We start from the raw sequence: 23731 nt of genomic DNA, 5'->3' as shown, positions 1-23731 counted from the left end.
AAGTAGGAGAGCAAGGGCACGGGAAATTGGCAGGACTGGCAGAAGAGGCTCTAACCAGCACGGGCACTTACAAAGTCATTTCAAGACATGCAGTTCTAGGTGGCAGTCTGAGTGGTTATGAACCTTGGACTCTAAGAATGAGTATCAAGGCGTTAAAAATCTCACAAAAGAAAGAATGTGGGGTGGGTGGGTGGGGAAGCCATCAGCGCAAGAGAAATGTCATCAAATTTCTGGGAAATGAAAGAAGGGAAGGACAAGTGTTGTCTGATGAAGCCCTAACCAAAAATACACAGAAAAGAGGCTGCACACAATGAGAAAGACAGACTGCCCCACGGCACCCCAGAAAAGATTGTGACTCACAAATATCAAGTAGCATGGAGGTGAGAAAGGCATGCAGGGCCTAAAACAGAAGAATTAATTGAAAATCTGTATATGAAACAAGGCACATACACACACAATGCCCTGGAGCTCAGAACCCCTCTCACCACCTCCTTACCCCTACCCCCAGCCACAAAACAAGAAAGGAAGGAAAGAAGGAAAGGACGGAGGGAGGGAGGAAGGAAACAGAGAGGAGAGGAGACGGGAGAGGAGGGGGGAAGGGAAGGGAGGCAGGGAGGGGAGGGGAGGGAAGATCTTTTAAAAAGATTGCAGGGCATGTCTAAGGAGAACCAGGTCCGATAGTGAGTACGGCCACACTCAGAGCCAAGCCATGCACATGCTGAGATTTGGAGGTGCCCAGTATGCAGCAGGTCTAGAGAGAAATCAGTCCAATCAAAGGATGGGGGCTCCAGGAAAGATATCCCAGGAGGAAAAATGTGGGGAAGGTGCCGTAGAGTTCCCACAATGCTTGGATATTACAGACACTTAAGAAACAATAAAGGCAGATATCATGAGGTTGGAAGATAAAAGTATACCAGGTGGTGTCAGTTTATTTATCTCTTGTAAAAATAAAATACAGTGTGTGTGTGTGTGTGTGTGAAAAAAAAGGTATACCAGGAGGGAAATAAAATCACAGAACACACCTAGGTTAGAGATTAGTCAATAATCTGAACTTTCGCATTTCAAATTGTAGAATCAATATACTGACAAAAGACTTAACTGGGATCATGGACCAGAGTGTTTATAGCATTAATCCTGACCATTTACAAAGCAAAATTACAGTTGACAAGAGTTGGAAGATGAAAAGGGGAGAGGAGAGGTGAAGTGTCTCTAGTACCCTTACCTTCCAAATGAGGGTTCTAGAGATTCTTTGACAGTTGTGGGAACAAAAAATGAAAATGTAAATATATTGTTTAAAGGTACATAGGTAACCTGGGAGGAACAAAAAAGAGCAACATAAGAACACTGAGAGGAGGGAGAAGAGAAGATGAAAGGAAAGTGGAGTAGATGAGCTTGATCACCACCTACTACGGCACAGAACCAACAGAAAACCTTGAACTGAATAAATGAGGAAAGAGTAGTATAACAAGTATTACATACAAATATATATATTTGATGGATGAAACTTCCTGGAAAAATTTAAATGGAAAGTGATAAAAACGTTTAAGGCTTTAAGGCTATTTAAGGCTTTTGACACCCACCCCAGTGGGGAATGGAATAGGCTGGGAAGTGAGAGGATAAGGACTTCTTTTCCTTATACTTCCACATTTTTTGACTTTTTTTACCTGGTGCATTTATTGCTTTGATAAAAAATAAAGAAATGTTTCTTTAATAAAAGGAAGTCATTTGTGTAGTAATAAGTTAGTTCTAGAAATAGGGGAGTAGCAGGAATGGAAAGGAGGGGGCAGATGTGATAGACATAATGAAGGAAGAATTATTGGGACTTGATTGATAATTAGTTTAACATGAAAGACACAGAAAGGGAGGATATAAAAATAGTCCCAAAGTTTTGAGACTGAATAATTAGAAGAATTTTAGAGCTACTACCAAAAACAGGGAATTTGGGAGGGCAAAGTTGTCTGTGGGAATGTGTGATGAATACAGCTTTAGACATTTGTGTATGAAAAGACAATGGTTTAAAAAAGTGAATTTAAATTTTTAAAATATTCGTTCATTTCAAGTATCAAAACCCAGAAGACAAATTCATTCTGCAGAAGGGGATTTTTTCTCTCTATGTGCACCTCTGGCTGTATCTTAAATGCTGTCAGGTTGAAAAATGAAGAGAAATATACATCATCCACAGAAAATATCCAAAGACTTTACAGGGAAGGCGACGTGCTCCATGCTCCACTGCAGGGCTGGGAGCAGAAGAGAAGGTGGGACTTAACTACCAAACATCTCAGGGGCAAAAGACAAACCAGTGCTTCAGAAAACACTGAACATCCTAAACCAGGGAAAACAAGATGATTCTAAGCCACCAAGTGACAGATGAGTAACCAAGTAGGGAAGTAAATTTTAAATTCACTTTTTGTCTGAGTGTTGGGGTGAGGAAGATTGTGTAGGAATACCCTCTGCTGCGGAAAAATCAACAAGTTCAGTTAAGTAGAAGTGCAGTTTTATGTGATGCAAGTAAATTTGTGCCAACAGCACCACCCACTGTCACAAGATAGACTACTACAGACTTGGTGGGAGATTCTTCAAAGCGCATGTGTACATACATATGTTCAAGGCGGGAAAAACATTCTCAGAGGTTTTTGATCATTAAAATTAAGTATACATTCAACATCCAGGAATAAAATGTTTTTCCCCATTTATGTCAGCTAAATTAACTAAGGGTATATATTATTTGGAAGTTTCATTTATACCATATACTTATACTTATATATATACTTATATATAGAGAGCATCATTCTTACCCTAATAAAGGGAAAATGCTCTGTATACCACAAAAACATTTTCTGGAAACCATCTGTGGTTGGCGGAAAAATGCCCCCACTCCCACTCAAAAAAAAAAAAATCCATGTCTTAATCCCGGGAATCTGTGAGTACATGACTTCACATGGCAAAAAGGTATTTGCAGATGTGACTTTGAAATGGAAAGAGCATCTGGACTACCCAGGCAAGACCAGTGTAAACAACAAAGGCCCTTAAAAAAGGGAAAAAGTCGGAGACAGAGAAGATGTGAGGTCAGAAAGCAGAAATTGCAGTGAATTAATTGTTGGCTTTGCAGAGGCAGGAAGGGCCCAAGAGCTAAGGAATCCAGGCATCCTCTAGAAGCTGGAATAGACAAGGAGATGGATTCTCCTCTAGAGCCTCCAGAATGGAGCACAGTCCTGCCAACGCCTTTATTGTAGCCCAGTGAGAATGCTTTTGAATTTCCAACCTCTAGAACAGTTAGATAATAATTTGTGTTATTTTAAGCCACTGAGTTTGTGATAAATATGTGATGTCTATATATTAAAAATCAGATAGTGGCACTTCCCTGGCGGTCCAGTGGTTAAGACTCCACGATTCCAATGCAGGGGACACAGGTTCAATCTCCCTGGTTGGGGAACTAAGATCCTGCATGCCACACGGCATGGCTAAAAAATAAAAATCAGATAGATAGATATTTGAATTTGTAGTTTAAAAGTTTCCAAAAAAAAAAAAAAAAAAAAAAAGCTCATGACAGGCTTCACTGGAAAATGTACCAAACATAAAAGGAAATTTTTCATACCAGTTCTACACAAACTTGCACAAGATAGAATAGAAATACTTCCCAACTCATTTTATGACAGTAGCGTTACTCTGATACCAAAACTAGACAAAAAAATATTTCAATAAAAGAAAACCGCAGACCAGTATCTCTCATGAACATAGAAACAAAAATTCTCAAAAATATATTAGCAAAACAAATCCAGCAACATAGAAAAGTGATAAAGCATTATGACAAAGTGCAGTTCATACTGGGAATGCAAGACTGTTCAAGATTTGAAAATCAGTTGATGTAATTCACCTTATCAATAGAAAAAGAAGAAAAAACAAGAGTCTGGTTCAAGATGGCAACATAGGAGGATCTTGAATTCACCCTAACAGACACACCAAATCTACAGCTACATAGGGAACAATTTCCTCTGTAGGGTTAAAAAAAAAACCACCTAGCTGAGTGACTCCTACACATCAAACAAATGAGGAAAAACCCCACAGCGAAGCAGGTGGGAGAGGCTGAGACACAGTCTCACCATAAACCCCACCCCAGAGCGACACCCCACAATGGGGACAGAACTCAAAACCCCAAGCTTCTCCCTGAGGAGCTAAGGGTTTGAACCATACACCAGGCACCCCGATTTTTAACACCTACCCCTGACAAACCCTCAAAATTTCTGGCTTTTGAAAACCAATAGGGCTCATACCCATGAGACCTACAAGACTACAGCAAAGCGAGAAACAGTTCTTCAAAGGCTGGCACAGATCACCCACCCAGGGCCCAGCACAGAGGCAGCTAACTGAAAAGTGCCCACACTTTCTGTGAAAGAGACTTGTGTGAATATCTTAAGGTGTCAGCCTGAGGGGCAGGCATCTAACTGAACACACCTCTAAAGGCCTCCTGAAATATTCTCCAAAGATAGAGGCCAGCAGGCACCGTACCTCACTCTCCCTGTGCCTCGCTCCAGGCCACTGGTATCTCCAGAAAAGAGCTTACACACTCATCTGGTGCTCCAGGTGTTGCGGCTGCTGCCCAGATGTGTCCAAATCTAAATCGCCTGCTCTGGCGGCCAGCGCAGCTCACATGCACAGGTCCCGTGGAACTGTAACAAATGGTGAAAGGGCTCCTAACTGGCTACCCCCAGCGCACAGCAGAGATGCAAAAGACTGAGGCACCCAGTCTCTCTGTGAAAGAGGCCTATTATATCTTCCTGGCTGCATCCTGAGGGGCAGGTTTCTAACTGAACACAACAGCTTAGAGCTAACTGTAATTCTCTCCAGAGACCCTGGAGGGCAGGCACTATCTTCGTGCTCTCCCTCTGCCACGGTCCAGGTTACCGGTATCTCCCATAGGGGAGCTTGGGCACATATCTGGTGCCCCAGTTTTTAGTCTGGTGCCCTGGTTTTTGTGGATGCCGCCCAGGGGACACCCCTTGATCCCTTGGCTCTGGTGGTCAGCGCTGCTCGCCTTCCTGAGGCTGTAACAAATGTGGGGATAGTTCTTGGCAGACTGCCACTCTCAGGGCACTTCACAGAGAGCAGACAAAAACACACCCCCAGTCTTTCTGCGTAAGAGGCCTATCTGCTTATCTTGGAGCTTTGATAAGAGGGCAGGCTTCTGGTTTGGCACAATTATAGAGACCTGTAGAGGTGCTCTCTGGGGAAGGATGCCCGTGGGTGACATCTTTGCTCACTCACTCTGCCTCGCTCCAGACTGCCAGTCTCTCCCAGGAAGGAGCTTGTGCACTTGTATGATGCAACAATTTTTGCAGCTACTGATCAGGAGACATCTCGTGGTTACCTGGCTCTGGTGGCCAGCGGGGCTTGCACTCATATGTCCCACAGGACTCTTACAAACAAATAATCCTTGACTGGTTACCCCTACTCAGGGCACAGCACACAGACAGCAGACTGAAAGGAAGAAGTACAACTGTCATTTTTTGCAGATGACATGATACTAAAGAGAAAACCCTAAAGACTCCACTAAAAAACTGCTAGAATAAATGAATTCAGTAAAGTTACAGGATAAAAAATATATATACATAAACCTGTTACATTTCTATACACCTATAACAAACTATCAGGAACAGAAATTAAGAAAACAATTCCATTTACTATTGCATCAAGAAGAATAAAATACTTAGGAATAAATTTAACCAAGGAGGTGAAAAACCTCTACACTGAAAACTACAAGACATTGATGAAAGAAATTCAGGACACAATAAATGGAAAGATATTCCATGTTCATAGATTAGAATAATTAATATTGTTAAAATGTCCCTATTACCCAAAGCAATCCTCAGATTCAATGCAATCCCTATCAAAATTTCAATGGTATTTTTCACAGAAATAGAACAAACAATCCTAAAATTTGTATGTAACCACAAAAGACGCCGAATGGCCAAAGCAATCTGGAGAAAGAAAAACAAAGTTGGAGGCAACATGCTTTCTGATTTCAAACTATATTACACAGTTACAGTAACCAAAACAGTCTGGTATTGGCATAAAAACAGACACACAGATCAACGCAACAGAATCGAGACCAGAAATAAACCTAGGGATATATGGTCAATTAGTGTCTGACAAAGGAGCCAAGAATATACAATGGGAAAAGAACAGTCTCTCCAATAAACAGTGCTGGGAAATTTACAGCCACATGTAAAAAAATGAAACTGGACCACTAAACTACACCATACACAAAAATTAACTCAGAACGGATTAAAGATTTGAATGTAAGACCTGAAACCACAAAAACTCCTAGAAGAAAACATAGGTCGTCAGCTCCTTGACATCAGTCTTGGTGATGACTTTTTGGACACCAAAAGCAAAAGCAACAATAGCAAATATAAACATGTGGGATTATATCAATCTAAAAGCTTCTGCCTCGCAAAGGAAACCATCAACAAAATTAAAAGGCAACTTACAGAATGGGAGAAAATATTTGCAAATCATATGTCTGATAAGGGGTTAATATCCAAAATATATAAAGAATTCAAATAATAATAACAAAAAATAATCCAATGAAAAAATGGGCAGAGGATCTGAATAGACATTTTTCTATAAAAGACATACGGATGGCCAAAACAGGTACATGATAAGGTGCTCAACGTCACTAATCAGGAAAATGTGAATCAAAACCACAATGAGATATCATCTTGCCCGTTAGAATGGCTATTATGAAAAAGACAAGAAATAACAAACGTTGACGAGAATGTGGAGAAAAGGGAACCCTTGTGTACTGTTGGTGGGAATGTAAATTTGTACAGCCCCCATGGAAAAGAGCATGGAGGGTCTTCAAAAAATTAAAACTACCATATGATCCAGCAGTTCCACTTCTAGATACTTATCCAAAGAAAATGAGAACATTAACTCAGAAAGATATATGCACCCCCATGTTCATTATTTACAGTAGTCAAGACATAGAGGCAACCTAAGTATCCATCAATGAATGAACAAAGAAAAAGTGATAGCTACACACACACACACACACACACACACACACGCACGCACGCACACAGAGCAGAATATTATTCATCCGTAAAAATGAACCTCTTGCCATTTGGGACGACGTGGATGGATCTTGAGGGAATTATGCTCAGTGAAATAAGTCAGAGAGACACAAATACTGCACGACCTCATTTATATGTACAATCTAAAAAGCAAACAAACACACACTAATAGAAAAAGAGGTCAGATTTGTGGCTCTCAGAAGCAGGGGTGGGGAGTGGGGAATTGGAAGAAAGTGGACAAAACGTACAAACTTCCAGTTATGAGATAAGTAAGTCCTGGGGATGTAACGTTCAACGTAACTATACTTAACACTGCTGTCTGGCCTTTTGGAACTTGTTAGGAGAGAACCCTAAGAGCTCTCACCACCAGGAGAAACGTTTTCTTCTTTCTTTTTTTTAATCTACATGAGATGATAGATATTAGCTAAACTTACTGTGATAATCATTTTCAACATACCTAAGTCACGCCGTTATGCTGTACGCCTTAAACCTGTCAGTGTTGTACGTCAATTATATCTCAGCATGCGGGGCTGGGGGCAGTAGAGGCAGTTGATTCTCAACTTGGCTCTGCATTAGAATTGCCTACGGAGCTTTTGCAAAAAAAAAAATAGCATGTCATATATACACACACATAATTTTCAAAGCTCTCACGGTTATTCTGATGACCAGCCAAGCTTGTGAAAAGAACAATATCACTAATTAAGAGTTTCCAGTAGGAGAGTAGTCCATTTATCAAAATGTCTTATTAATAGCAATCACTTGCTTTTAAAAACACACATTTATAAGGGAGTAAGTGAAAAAAGGAAGTTGACACCAATTCAAGAAGCAGTTTGAAAGCAGAAAACTGAAAGGTAAATATTAGAAGAAAGAAGCCACTTCTCTCTTTTTGCCTCTATATTGCCTGCTTTTTTATCTCAAAGAAGGTAGTAGATGAAAACAGGAAAAACAAGTTGATAACAGAAAAGTGAAAAGTAACTGAAATTTTAGGTTAAGTTTTAAAATCAGCTTTTCTAGTAAGCAACTAACATAAGCATTGCTTTAATTGATGCCCACATAAACACGCCACCAATAAATCAGAGACCCCCTTCAACTCTTCCCTCATTCCACACTGCACAGACAATTCATTTTGCATGTTGTATTTCAAGCTTTTCACCCAAAAGCCAACTATAAATTCAGTTGTCAACTGACAACACTGTCAACCGACTAGCTTGAAAAAACATATCATTGTTAAGTAGGTAAATTAAATAAGTTTTCTTTAGACACACACCCACACGTAATTCAGGAGGAAGGAAACGTTTATTATTCATTAACCCTTTGAATGCAACCTCCATAATGTTTCAGGTTTAATTTAGTAGCAAACTTGATTAATAACATTTCCAGGAGTTCACAATTTCAAGGCTAAGGTTCTGGTTAAGGTAATGCGGTTATCAATTTAATATAAATGAAGTTTTTAAAAAAGGCTGAAAGCAGTCTGACCTCTTAAAGGAAAATATAAATGATCCAGACTTTAGTCTTAGTAACGTAAGTACACTTCAGGACTACGACAGTCAAGGAGAAGGATTTTAAGCGAAGATCAGAAAGGAGCACTACTATTTTCTTCTACAACATATATGTTTTGGTCATAGCATGCTGGCATGAATAAGGCAACGTGCCACGCTCTGGCGTGCAAGAAGTGCAGTGAGATGCACTGCAGGAAGGCAGTGGCGACAGTGGCAGGCACGGTGCAGGGTCTCTCTCCAGGCGCACATCAGTCATCTTCTCCACAGAGCAGCAGGAGGGCTTTCTTATAGTCCCCAGATGTGTCCCCCTGAAAGCCAAATGTACTCCGTTAACCCCCATGACTCACAGAAGCCAAAGAAAATAAAAAACTAAGACATATCTGGCAACAGGTTTTATTCACATGACGTTTCCCCCATGTGGGTAATCTCTCTGTGAGTGTCTTTCACAACAGGAATGCTTTACAGAGAATTTCCTACTGATGCAACTGATGTTTAACTTTCTAATTTTACCCCTTAAAAGCACAGTTCTACCTAAGACAGTGAAGTATGTTCTTCCCTCTAGTAACACAGAGAACAGGGAAGCTTTTACAACCATGTTCAAGTCAAGGTTTCTAAACAAACTCTAAGTCTCTCATCACAGCAGTCCCTAACCTTTTTGGCACCAGGGACTGTTTTCATGGAAGACAATTTTTCCAAGGACCGGGGGGCAGGGGATGGTTTCGGGATGATTTGAGGGCATTACATTTACTGTGCACTTTATTTCTATTATTATTACAGCAGCTCCAACTCAGATCATCAGGCATTACATCCCGGGAGTTGGGGACCCCTGTCTTATCACATAGCATATGGCTGGCTATGGGGGGCAAGGCTGGGACCGCCTGGCTGTTATGGCTTTGCCTCAAAGACAGAAGGGTAAAGTACATTTTGCCTCTGCTTGTGTCATGCACAGATGTGTGGGATAAGTTAACGTTTCAAGCTATGAGTCACTGGAAGAACTCTCTAGTACCCTTCAGCCCAGCACACGACACACACACAAAGTTCCATGCTTTCTCAACTGAGATGCTGCTTTGCACACAGCCCACATTCCCCTTTATCAAAAAGAAAGACCAAGACAGAGAGACAAAAAAAGACAGAAAGGCAGACAGAGGGAGGGAGGGAGGGAGGGAGGAAAAGAAAGAATGAGGAAGTCAAAAGGCTTTAAGCCAAATTTAATTATAGGCCACAGTGTCCCTTGCTCTTAAAAGGATAAAAATGACAGTAATACTTAAGCTCTTTACTTACTCCTGATATGACCTGGTTGGTTCTTTCCTGAACTATGAACCAATACCAGAGATAAGGTGATAACAGACAATAAAGAAAGCAAACACTGATATGAAAGAAAGGAGAAACTAATCAAGACAGCTGGAACTGATAAAAGGCAGAAAGAACCAACATATTATTACCGTGGACAAGACTGGGTTTAGTGAGTCATCTGTCACCACTACTAAATAATGCTTCTAAGCTCACCAGGAGCCTCGGCCTTCACCGAGAGCCAGTCTTTCACTCAGGAGCCATCACCCGTACTTCAGGGGACATGATGCCAAACTTTGTAACTCACGGCTCTAATCACATCCCTAAAACTCTAAACTTAACACAGGAATTAGGTTCTCCCACCCATGTCTCGCAAGCTATGCACTGGGCTGCTGTGGATTTCTCAACATTTAAAGAAAGGTTCTACTACCTTAATCATGGAATAAAGAGAGGTGGCAAAATTCTTCCTGAACTCCTTCCTAATGTTAAACAGATCGATCTCACTTCTGGAAACCACAACCCTGATGAGGGTATGATCATCTGTCCCAGCTCCCTTTAAAAAAGAACAAAAGAGAGGCACATGTTTAAAAATGTCAATTATAGCATCAAACTCCCCTGAGTTGGGGTGAGTCAATCAAGTAAAACCATTTAGTAGAATTGAACTACCTGTTTTAAGGAGGAAAAAAGCCTCAAAGTCTATCATCTAAAACATACTAGAGAGATAAATTAATTAGATAGAAGACTCAAGGCATGCACTTACCTTCATAGCATAGTAGAGGGTTTCTGCAAGGTAGGCAGGTATACTGCGAATGGATTTCACTACAAAAATAAGTAATATAATGGTCACGTGCTATTCTGATGTGAAAAGGATAAAGTAATTAAAATCAAAGCTGCCTGACGCTTATAGCTCTACTTAAATACAGTACGAAAGTAACACAGGCTCAAGAGCTGCTCTGATCTCCTGACTACAGAGAATCTCCATAGATACAGGCTTGAGTTTTCCGTAGAGTTCTGAGTTCTACACAGAAAGGCACGTAGGACAGGGGCTGCAAGTTTTTCAGTGCCCCTTTCTTCTATGAGCACCTTTTTGCTGTAACAGTTTTGGCAGCCTGGGCTGTTATGCCACAACCTTCTTCATCCCCAGTAAATTATACAAACCTCCTGGGAGTTTTCATTCCACTATATTCAAGCAAATAATGTAAGATTACTACCCCATCTCATCTGACAAACCTTAGACTATCTGTCTGTAATCTTAATATAGGTATTCTATGGATATAGCGTCCATGATTCACACAGAGCAGCACGAGACTCACCCATTTTGGTAGAAACATCCAGATAAACTGGTAACAGAAAAGAGTATCTTCCTCGAACACGCACATATCTATTGTATGTTAGGGCTCCTCAGAACTCAGTCTGCTTAGCTTCAGAAACTATCATAAAAATTCCCTAATATACAAAAATAACAAATCCTTGATTGGGGGCGGTGTGTTCTTCTCCAATGCTTAAGAAAACAGCCACCAGTAACTAAATCTGTCATAACTTTTATGTGTATTCTATTATGAAGGGGTCATCTAAAAGATTTCTGTTAAAATTCATTAACTGTGGACTCAAATGAAAGGTTACTGTTAGTGCTGGTACATGCACACATGTAGCTTATTCTCCAGAAGACAGAGAGCACAGAAGCTTCAGCTCAACACCAGATACTCAGAACAAACAGCAGACAGAGGTTCACTCCAAACCCATATGAAAACGGGGACCACAGGGAACTCACAAACTAGATTCTCCCTGGAATTTGGTGAGTACGTAATACGACAATAAACTGCACAAACTCGTTTCTCCAATTTTTCCAGGTTATTCTGAATATTTAGCTAAAATAAAATTCTAAACTATTTACTCAGAAAAATAACCACTATCACACATCTTCCACTATGTCAAAGATACTTATTCTAAATCAGATTCCAATTTCTCAGTCTGCTTCAAAACTGTGAGGATGGTATTCTAAAGAAAAATAAAATTCCACAGATATCAGAAGTAACATTTACAAGCCTGAGATTACAATGCCCACATTTCAGGTTCACAATGAAACAGTAATACTTTTAATGCAGCTTCAAAATGAGTTTTAAACAATTCTCTTAATGTTTCCATAAGATTAAATGAAATAACCAGATAGTTCACGTATTTCCAACATCAAGACAGATTTTGAATTGGAAATTTAGGAGTTTGCTTCACCCAAATATCATGATAAGCTCTTTTTTAATAAAGAAATAGATGGTTATTTTCAGATACAGCTTCAACTGAATAAAATACTTTACCTCTTAACACCATGAATATTATATACATTATAAAATTACCTACCGACAGCAAGGAGCAGCTGTTCCAAATTACCAGAAGTCTCTCGGTCAATGGTTTCTTCAATTTGAAATCCTGATATAGTCATGTATTTGTCAAACACTAGAAAACAGGACAATTTATGAATCACATAAGAATCACTCTTTCCAGAAAGATACTCTAACCAGGCACTGTCCTACCAAACACAAATCTCCCCTTTCTCCTTGCTGACAGACCTTGATTTTGTTCAGAGCCTCAACGTGCCAAGCCCGAAACAATGGATTCTAATGGATCCATTAGATCCATTGGATCTAATGGATTCTAAGTGTTCTTTGTTCACTCATTTCCCATCCCCTCCTTACTGGTTATAACCAATGAGATCTAAAGGGAAATCTGTGGGAGACGATTCTGAAAAATCTTTCTCTTTCCCAATTAAAAGTAATAAGACAGATATGGTGAGTTTACCCCTTTCTTTTCTTCTTGCTGTGAAAATGGTTGGCATGTTTGGAGCAACAGCAGTCATCGTGTGACAATGAGGTACCGAAGATGAGAAAGAGAACCAAAGTGCTAAGGACAGTGGAGAAGGAAAACAGAAAGAGCCTACGTCCTGCCAAATCAGCCAAGGAATCTTACCTACAGAAAGCCCAATATTAAAGCCACTATTAGTAGGGTTTTCTGTCACTTGCCAGTGAACTTATTCCCACTTGATACCACAAGTACTGATGAATACCCAGAAGTGAGCTCTTAGGTACCACTATCTAAGAGGAAATACTTGGAGTGAGCTACAGCTCAGTGGTTTGTCACTATGAGTAACAATCTAGAGGCCTATCTCCCTCATCACCCTGATAGCAAAGAGTGGACTAAGGATCTCTAAGTTTTGTAAAAGCTACAAGAGAAGCAGAGAACTATGAGATCTCTCAAGGTCACCAAAAGGAAGAAATTTAAAAACTGATCCATTCAGCAAGGGCCTGTTCTGCAGCAGGTATTCTGGCATACTGACTCCCGTACTTTCAAAATTAATCAAAGTACCATACGTATCACACACATTTTTATCACTCACCCCTTCTCAAATGAGACACGCTTCGTGTTCCGAAGATAGTAATAAACTTTTCTTCATCTGTTCCCCATTTAAGTTCTCCAGCCTGAAACAAAGCCTGTGAAAATTTCAACCTCAATTAATAAATTGTTCTCCCATCTCATGTCCAGGTTCTTAATCACACTTGGGTTTTACTCCCTGAATATGAATTTGCCTGATTCATCATCTTATGTTTTTCAGTTCTGATGTTTCCTACTCTGAAACTCAGCTCACTAAGTCTGGGGCTACTTGGGAGCTTGCCACTAAACTGTGGCAAAGCAATAAAGCAGAGCAATGGTGCCAGGTTAAATGTCCCCAAAATGTCTACCATGACTTCCAGGAGCAATGATATGGTTGGTGGAAAGTTCTGATTACCTACCTCACTGCTGATACATCCATTTACAGACTGGGAAAGTTTAACTAGGAGCTAAGGGGTCTGCGTTTTCTGTTTTGCTTGCTCTGTAGCTGTTCAGTAATACATGATAAAACTCCATATTCTCTCTTTACAGCTGAAATTTAACCAATGCTAGCTACAAAAAGTTTTCCCATTTTTAAGAGATCACAACGAATTTTTAAAACATTGTGAGTACAGCACAGTGCCTGGCATACAGCAGGCACTTAACATATACTTGTTGAGTAGTTTGAGTGTCTACATTTACCTTTTTACATGGAAAAGAATATATGCTTTCCAATGTCCATATCATTGCTGAAAAAATTATATACAAACATCATTAACTCTGAGTCCACTTATTGGGTTGTAGCTTATTTATTAAAACCCAAAGCATCAATCTTTAAAATGTCTATACTACCCTTTTAATCATTTCAAGGTAAGTATACCGATTAAAGCAAGCCAAATGCAATTTGCTGAGACTACCACTCCGAGCTGCCTTTACGGCCACAAGCGGCAAAACGAATGATACGAGGTGATCAAAGCACGTGTTTGGATGTAGGAATTTTGATCACAGTATGTTTAAGAATATAGACTATGCTACTACAGATCTATTTTGTATTACACTTCCAGAGAATCATCTCTACACTCAATATTGAAATTAATTTATTTTAATGATAAAAATACACAACATCAATCCTGGTCATGTGAGCATGCTCTTCAAAACTAAAAAGAGTGTTACTATGAAAGTCATGCAAGTATCTAAACCTTAGAACTATATCAGGGTGCTGTACACTTCTCTTAAGATAACTTTTTTAATCTAATTACAAAAATTACACATGTTCATTGATAAATTTTATAAAACAGAGAAAACACATAAATAAGGAAATTTAAATTACCAAGAATATCAACATCCCAAAGATACTGGCTACTACCTCTAGTATGTTTTCCACACACAGATGAGATATACGTATACATTAATGCCTAAAAGTGGTGAAGGGCTCATCCTGTACAATACTGCAAGCGCTGCTGAAGCCTCCTTTCTTACCAATTGTTCTCTATTTCTAGGGATGTTCTCTAGTAGCTGTAGCAGTTGTATGGAAAAACCTGGTGAGATGGCTACTTTTAACTATAATCTCTTAATTTTCTTGGAAGAATTACGTTTGGGATCATTACCTAGTCTAAAACTACTACTAACTGAATCATATGCAATAATAATGACGGTATCATCATATACAGCAATATTTAAAAGCCTTTTGTTTTGTCTTGTCTTAATGTAAGGGTTAAATGAGGCTGCCCAGTATCCACGGAGCTCTTCTGGATGAGGGACCCTCACACCTCCTCACCCTCCCCCTTCCCTCAGAGGGGGCTTTACAGTTTAGCCCAAGCAGTTTGATAACCTCTGGTTCAGTGCAAAGTACAGAGGTTTTGGAATCAAAACAGAACTGGTCCTGTCCTATCTGTGAGTCTTAGATGAGTTACTTAATCTCTTCTTGAGGCTCAGTGTCTTCACCTACACAGTAGGAATAATATTTCTATAGAGTTATTAATGGAGATTATATAACTCACATAATGAATGCACTGAACAGTGTCAGGCAATCAATAGCAGGTACTCAATAAGCACTGACTCCCTTCTCTCTCCTTCCTTAAGAGTTCAACTTTCTCTCCAGAGAAAGCATAACACAAGGATTTGGTAGGGGAGAAAGTAAAATCAGTTCAACGCATCAAAAATGTTAAAAAGTTAAGTGAATTAACTACAAAATGTTCAATTCCCAGGTGAATGACTCATTGAGGCTTATCAAATCCCTGAAATAACAGGACTCCTCTTAGTGCCAGGTATCAGTAGGGAAAAAAATTCAAATGCTTATAAAAGGGCCCCTTAGTTGGATGACTCTCAATTAAGAAATCTGAAATTCCCATCAGTGATAACAGCCCAGGTACCCTTGCTACAAGGTATAAATGGGTGTGTTCCTTTTTTATAATGCTGAAAGGGTAATTGTTTTCAACAGGCTGAATTAATTAATAAGATTTTTATGAATCAAAGATCAACAGCCAGCCTGTATTCTGTGTTGTCCCTGGTCACTGAAAAGGTAAAGAAAGCCTGGATACTATTTCAGGGGTATGTTAAAGTAACTTCGTAAGTCAGTTTTCAGATGTACAAAGTTTCCCCTTCAGGGTTCTGAATGGTCATATCCCCTGCAGCAGAGGTTAAGTGATGCCTATATAGCCTCAGTACTCAAAGTGTGGCCCCAGGACCAGCACGGGCATCACCTGAGGGCTTGTTACAAATGCAGATCCCAGGCCCCACCCAGACCTACTGAGTCAGAATCTGCACTTTAAGGAGATCCCCAAAGGATTTATAGGCACATTAAAGTCTGAGAAGCACTGCTCCACAGTGAGTGCTCCAAGCAGAGAAATCAGTGAAAACGAGGTACAAATGTACTGTTCCCGTTCAGCAGCCTCACACTGCAGCGGTGCTCTCGTCACACCACCAGCTGTGCTGGGAAATCTGCCCACCGCCCGCTAATGCAGGCCTCACTGCAGTCGTCTGAGACTATTAAGCTGCTCCTTTCACCGTGACCACGACCGCTGAAAAGCATCCAGAGGTCCCAGTCCTGAGAGCAGGAGTGTGAGGACCAGCACATCTCCTACAGACCCACAGACAGTGCAAGCCTGGAAAGCAACAGGCTCGGCTCAGCAATGAGCAAAGCCCCTAACAGCTTGGGAGGACGGGTCTGTAAGCAGGCAGGGTTAAGCGAGATCTTTCCTTCCAATCTATACTTACTAAGCCTGTTTTACCGTAGCGGAAAGGAGAGAAAGGAGCTAACAGGTAAGAACGCCAAGACTGTTGTCTAGTGAAAGAGGAAGGGCTTTGGGGTCAGATGGGCCCAGGTGGAAATTCCAGCTCCATTCCCACTCAGTGGGGGCTATGAGCTTGTTTCTCGAACCCCTGAGCTTCGGTTTCCTTATCTAGAAGACAGAAATGATCCCCTCTATGTTAGAGTTATGCATTGGGTCACTCGTCAGCAACTCATAGTTACTAAGTGCTAACCATATGCTAGGGACAAAGGATACAGATTGAACTGACAGCTCAGAGTGCCCTGGGTGGTCAGTCAAGTAAATAGGCAGCTTCCATATTAGGTGGCAAGAACTGTGGCAGGAAGCTTGAGATGCTATAGTCTCCCCTGTAAGGAGCACCTGACACACACCTGGGGGTCAGGCAGGGAGACCTGAAAAGCAGCTAATTTGAGGACTGACCCCTGAAGAGGAATTATTTAAGGGACGTACACTGTTTTTTAGATATAATGCTATTGCATAGTTACTGAAGTATAGTGTAAACATAACTTCTATAGGCACTGGGAAACCAAAGTAATTCATGTAACTTGCTTTACTGTGATAGTCACTTTAGTGTGGTGGTCTAGAACCAAACCCACAATATCTCCAAGGTACGCCTATATTGGAAACATGTGACCAGAGAGACAGGACTATGATATGTGATTCTAAGAACCCAAGTAATTCCTTTATTACCATTTTCCAGTTTTCAGGTCTCATGTTTCAAATTTCCTAACACTTATTTCCTACATTTGACTACTTTATAAACCATACTGAGACAATAATGGAATTTAAAAGCCACTTAAGTATAAAATTTCATTAGGGAGTGACTAAAGAGCAACTGACAAAAGAACAATCCTGTTTAGAAGTCTATCAAAGGAAAGGTGGAGGAATTTTCAAATTCTACAATAACGTGTCATCTATTATGTAATAAAACACCATTTACCACTAAAGTATTTTTTCTTCTTTATCCTTTTCTACGAAGAGACTGCCACATTGGCAGTACCATCCATAACACCTGGTTTTCTTGTAAAATTCTCTATTTTGAGAATGTCCCATAATCTAAAGGAAAATAACATATCCAGGTGGAACTCATTATTTACATGTAATTTATTTTATTTCATTTCAGCCTTGGGATAAAACATTTTGTTGGCCATCTACTTACATGGGTCTTATGATTTGTAAACGACCCGTTAGACTATTTTTAGATGCTATTACAACATATTATGATTTGCCATTAGCATGGATTCTTTTTTCATTTATGTCATAATAAAGTCATCACAGATTAAGTCTCACTCACCTGAGCATCTTGTTCAACCTGTGCTTCATCAATTCCAGCATCAGGGTCTCTATTAGCCTAGAAGAGATAATATGTCACGTTATTGCATTACATGAGTATTTTTGTTCTAAAGAAAAAACGGTTCCACCTAATGGTTATGCACATAAAGCTTTTTCTCTTAGGAATAATATGCATTAATTAAGATCTTATCAATTCTACAGTATTTTTACATTATCACACAAACACTGTCCAAAACCAATCTGACCCTCTTGATTTTAAAATCTATGAATAAAAGAGGACAGTGATATCCAAAAAAACAAAAAACAAAAAACTATGAGTTAGCTATTACGAGTTCAGGTCAGATGTTCTGAAACACAAACACACACTGGCACCACACAGCCAGAATCAAGCAAGTACCAGAAATAGATAAAAGAATTTTAAGTGACTTGACTTAACTAGATTCAGACCAGTCCAGCTTCAGATTTTTTAAACCACAAAGAGCCTCCACCCAATACCTGAAGGAGGACCACCAACATCCTCTGGTAGTACCCTGAAGTGTCCCCCACCACATCATCTTCCAGGCTCGAGCCATATTCTGCAACAGAATAATTTCACACTTATTTACAGCTTCTTTCAACTAGAAAAGGATATCTTGCCCCATTAATCAAATGGAAGAGACATAAGAAATATCTGATTAGCATAATAGTTCATGCTTCTCTGAGCACTCTGAAGACTGAAGGCAAATGTTTTAAGTGGTGAGTGGCTGGAAGAAAAGAAATTAAAGTCTCCCAAAAGCACTCAGTTCAAACCTAAATCATGACTTGGCCATTTAGAAATGCTCTCAACCAATGTAGTTATTAATCTGTTATTAATCAGATACATGATCGTACTGGAAAGTCTCTAAAATACAATCAATCTTAATTTTAAACTTTGTTTCCCTTTCTTTCAAATGTTTTACATGATTCATCTCGAAAGGTCTTCCACTCTCAAATATTCTGAGTTTTTTTTTTCATTTGGGGCATGGGCATTCCTTCTCCTAATAAGATATTTTTCCTCTGCAACAAATAAAGTTAACTCTGAGAGACAGCAGTGATATTTTAAAATATGCCCTTCTCCCCTCCATTTCCAGCTATTCGACAGACATAAAGCCACAGCAAAGGGGAAAACCAGGATCTACAAGAGTCTACAGGCACTTTTCACCGTCTCACAACCAGCTGCCATTGAAGGAGAGGAGGTATTACTCTAAGGCATTTAAACATTTCATCATTATTTGAAAGGAGACAAAGTTTAAAAGTTTGACACTTCTAAAAATACAAAAGATACATATCTACTTCAATCAGTTGCTCAAATACAAAACCTTGAAGGAATTTTTTATTCCTTCCTCTACTCCAACACCTATATATAATCAACCATCAAATCCATTTATATTTCTCCTCTCTCTGATTTGCCTCATACCTCCCACCAGCCTAGGCTGAGCCATAACTGCCCAGCTTACCTCTCCCAACACAGCTAACTAATCAGCCTCTTAATTCAAACGTTCTTCCTGACCTCAATTGTCCCTTTAATACTCTACTATCCATTCAGGAGCTTACAATGCTTTTGAACCAAGTCCAAACTTCTAATCCAGTCATACAAAACCATGTGTAACAGAGCCTAACTGCACTTATTCAGTTTATCTCCACAATGGACATGCACATTCCCTCCACTACAGTCACATTCTCTTTGTTCCCTCAGCATACTTTTCTCAAACTGGTCTCCATGCCATGGCAGACAGTGGGTGGACCTTGACCAAAAATGCCTTCTTCACCCACTCGAAACCTATCTAGTCTTGAAACCCTGGCTCAGTGTCTGGCTGCACTGTGAAGAAGTCTCTCCTGACATCCAAAGCCAAAATGACCTCTCTTCTCTGAATGAATTCTTTCATTAAACATGTTCGATGTTTGAACTTTACTATCCTGTAACTCTTGCAGTTTTTTCTAAGTCATGTCATCCCTAAATGGACTGCAAACTCCTTGAGGACAGGAGCTTTGTTATGTGCATCTTCTGCATCATTCATGACAGCCAGTACGCTGCTGGACACATAGCTAGTGCACAACAGCACGGCTGACTGGATGGACCACACACAGTTACTATACCTCTTGTGGCACCCCATCTGTCACCCGGCAGCACAAAGGCTCATTCATCAATGTCAACAACCCCAGAAGGAGATATGTGAATATTATATCAGGTAAAAACTCAAGCGTGATCACCTGCAGCTGAGATACATGTATCACCTCTGCCTTAGTGGTTGGGTCCTATCCAACTACAAAAAGAGGAGCAGGAAAGAAAGATTCCAGCGCTTCAAAAGGTAATTGTTGGGCTTCCCTGGTGGCGCAGTGGTTGAGAGTCCGCCTGCTGATGCAGGGGACACGGGTTCGTGCCCCGGTCCGGAAAGATCCCACATGCCGTGGAGCAGGCTGGGCCTGTGAGCCATGGCCGCTGGGCCTGCGCGTCCGGAGCCTGTGCTCCGCAACGGGAGAGCCCACAACAGTGAGAGGCCCGCGTACCGCAAAAAAAAAAAAAAAAAAAAAAAAAAAAAAAAGGTAATTGTTTAGTGGCCATAAATTTCACACCATTCTAACTTGCTGGGTTACAGGGTCATTTCTAAGATTAACCAACTAATGCCAAGATAGGGACCCATTTTCCTAGCTGCAAGCACTAGGCTTGGAGGTCTGTTGACTGAGCTGACCATCTGGACAGTCTGATCCTCCTAAGTCACGCAGAGGGCAGAGTCTTTTACAGAAAATCTGATGAGAAAAGAACTCCCTACTTTTGCTTTTTATTACATTTTCTTGGTTCCATTAACAGGATATGCTTCAGATTGAAATATAGGGTTTTTTTCACACACAAAAAATTTAAAAATGCAAAAGAAAAGACACCAAAGTCAAAATGCAGAGTAGTCAAGCACCCCCCTTAGCTAGAATGACATACATTTACTCAGACATTATCGACTCTGATTTGGACAAGGTTTCTTTTCCTTTTTAGTAATTCTTAACTTCTACCAACATAAAACTGAAATTTTTAAGGAAGAAAAACCACTTACATCTTAAATGTAAAGTGAAAGAGACAACCTGTATATCCCAACACTGACTGTAAATCCTATATGAAAATAAGTCCCATCCTCAACAGAAGTTTCTTACAAATACTAAAGTAGTTATAGGTATAGAAAAAGGCAGTCTCTTCCCTACTGAAAGAGAAACTAGCTTGAATGGTTGCTTATTTGTTTACTCATTCCTTCACTCATCCAGAAATCACGTATGGCCTGCCCTCCCATAACTCCAAAGAACTCCACTCCCTTTAGAGAAATGACAAAGTGACAGCGGAAGTGAAGGGAGATGTAATTCGAAACAGTTACCTTCTTCATAAACTTGCTTTATGGCTCTCAGTTCTTCAGGTGTCCTTGAAGCAATAATTTCTGTCAGGACTTTTTCATTTGTCCCAGCTCCCTGTTTGGAGATTTATTTTTAAAAGAAAAAAACATGTTAATAAGATTAAAAAGAAAGTGATTTTCCCAGAACAGATGTTACCCCAACTGCATAAATATATATATATTATCCAACATAACGTTCACTTTCTATATGAGTTCTATTAGTTATAGAAATACGAAATTTCAAATTAGTTTTCTTTCCAAAGACAATTTTATCCTTTTTTGCCTAATGAAAAAAATGTTGATTGTATGAATGTGTCTACATATATGACATATAACAGATTACATAAATTTGTAATTTTATCAGTTTAATTCTAAATAGTTTTAAAGGGAAACATTTTGATGAAACAGGAAATTAAAAAAAGGCTGAAATAGTAAAAATGAAAACTTCACATAAATTTACATGGAAGAACACTGATACTTAAACAATATGTACCTCAAAACATAAACAACCCTGCTCTCAAATTAAGTTCTCTATGGATCACAGGGAAATTCTGCAACACAGGTAAAAATAAATATAGCACGGCTTGGTTATTAGGAATCAGTTATTGGATCAGCATAAAGGAATTGGGACTTGCTTTCTGGATTTTTAAAGAATAATTGTAGTTGGTTTTCCTTTTTCTGATTATAAGTCATATCTACACTACTAAATTAGAAGATACAAGCAATGACATAGCTGAACTTAATTTTAAAAGATAGCATATTTAAGCCTTAATTTCCTTATATTTCTGTTGCTTTACCAAAAAATCAAACACTGAAAGAACTAGGTTTATGCTCGGGCAGAATTTTAGCCACTGCTAATATTTCAGAAGGCTGCAAAAATGCCCATTTCCAATAACCTAAGATTTTATTTATTCCAAAGAATCACTGTAGGAAAATGAAGACGCACAGAAAGGTTCCTAACTTGACAAACCCTCTCCTCCCTCCACCTGAGCTACATCATCTCCTTGTTGTTAATTTCAGTTTGTCCATTCAAAACCTAACTACTAGTGACTGAGTTATTCCCTGTCCCATAAGTCTAAACAAATGATTCAATGTAATCACATTTATACAACATTGCAAACACCAGGCAAGGGAATATACATTTAGTTACTTGCTACAATGAAATTATATCAAGTTTACCAGCTGCTTCATTTTAGTATTTAGAAGTACAGGAAAGAAGGAAAGGGTATTAGAAAATCTTTCTTATCTCAAAATTCTCTCCAAAGCTTCATCTTTTATGCTAAAACGATTAACAATATTATTGTTCCCTAATCAGGCAAATTTCTAAACTAAAAGATAAAATACCTAATCTGTAACATTTTAAAAACATATCTCAGGGCTTCCCTAGTGGCGCAGTGGTTGAGAGTCCGCCTGCCGATGCAGGGGACTCAGGTTCGTGCCCCGGTCCAGGAAGATTCCACATGCCACAGAGCGGCTGGGCCCGTGAGCCATGGCCGCCGAGCCTGCACGTCCGGAGACTGTGCTCCGCAACGGGAGAGGCCACAACTGTGAGAGGCCCGCGTACCGCCAAAAAAAAAAACCAAAAAACAAACACAAACAAAAAAAACATATCTCAAAATTAGAAAACAAGCATGAAAATAAAGTACAAAAGGCTGTAAAATACACTAAAATTTTAAAAACCCACTACTACTGAGTTAACTATACAAAAAGACTAAATGACACACTTGTCATTTCCTCTCTCCTTTTCTTATTGCCTCATACGCAGTTTTGTCCTTCAAGAAACCCTCAGTGAAATAATTCAATTTGTTTTAATATAAAAATACCATAACCTGCTGTATAAAAAAAATTAAATAAAATTAAAAAAAAGAAATAGTTGTTGAAACAGCTAATTGTCATGTTAATGACTGTAATAGACTGATGTGATGATTTATATGTTCCAAAAAAAATAAAAAATAAATAAAATAAAAATAAATAAATAAAAATAAAAATACCATAAAGTAATTACCAACACAAAATAATATTATACACATGACAGGAATATTCCTCGCACTCATCCTTTCACCTTAAGAGCATGCTTCAGTTCATAGGCATCGTAAAGCCGAGACGGTTTCATCAGAGCCACAATTAATTTTTCAAATTTTCCAGTCAGTTCTGATTTCAGGTCATCCAGAAGGTCCTAACTCACAGAAAATATAAATTGGTTAACCATGCAGAAATTTTAAGGAGGTTCTTCTTAAATATGAACGATAGCCCTTTGCTCTAATGAATTCTTTACATTGCTATCTCCAAGTAGAAGACACATGAGCTAAACAACACCCTGTGGCTTTTAATAATGTACTTTTGACATCTGACCTTAAGCTAAAGCAAAGCCACTCATGTGTCAAGGTACTTGTTTTTAAGATGTTTTTCTTAATCTCAGAGTTTTTAAAAAATGAATGCTTTTTATAAAAAATATTTATTTTAAGATATTTTAAAATAAGCCTAAAATATTTTAAAAATACTCTTCTGAGAAACATGTCTATCTCAAAAAAATAATTTCCCCAAAATATCATAATGCA

The 23731-nt window shown here is 39.3% G+C and overlaps 1 protein-coding gene across 2 annotated transcripts in view; it reads right to left on the bottom strand.

Annotated features, from left to right (window-relative positions):
- Positions 1-8350: 8350 nt before the first annotated feature.
- The window catches only part of ANXA5 (annexin A5), a 31418-nt gene continuing 16037 nt past the window's right edge, over positions 8351-23731 (bottom strand). For both annotated transcript variants that reach the window (XM_004320984.4, XM_073804886.1), the window contains exons 5-13: positions 23236-23349; positions 21159-21249; positions 18280-18359; positions 17786-17842; positions 13251-13344; positions 12218-12313; positions 10623-10681; positions 10293-10415; positions 8351-8880 (exon numbers count right to left, since the gene is read on the bottom strand). In XM_004320984.4, the coding sequence (XP_004321032.1) occupies positions 8821-8880; positions 10293-10415; positions 10623-10681; positions 12218-12313; positions 13251-13344; positions 17786-17842; positions 18280-18359; positions 21159-21249; positions 23236-23349 (774 nt within the window). In that variant the 3' untranslated portion in view covers positions 8351-8820. The remainder of the gene's footprint in view (positions 8881-10292; positions 10416-10622; positions 10682-12217; positions 12314-13250; positions 13345-17785; positions 17843-18279; positions 18360-21158; positions 21250-23235; positions 23350-23731) is intronic.

Source organism: Tursiops truncatus, chromosome 5, assembly GCF_011762595.2.
Source record: "Tursiops truncatus isolate mTurTru1 chromosome 5, mTurTru1.mat.Y, whole genome shotgun sequence".
In the NCBI taxonomy this organism is placed as follows: Eukaryota; Metazoa; Chordata; class Mammalia; order Artiodactyla; family Delphinidae; genus Tursiops; species Tursiops truncatus.
The sequence above is the reverse complement of the archived record's forward strand: the minus strand, read 5'-3'. Positions and strand labels throughout refer to the sequence as shown.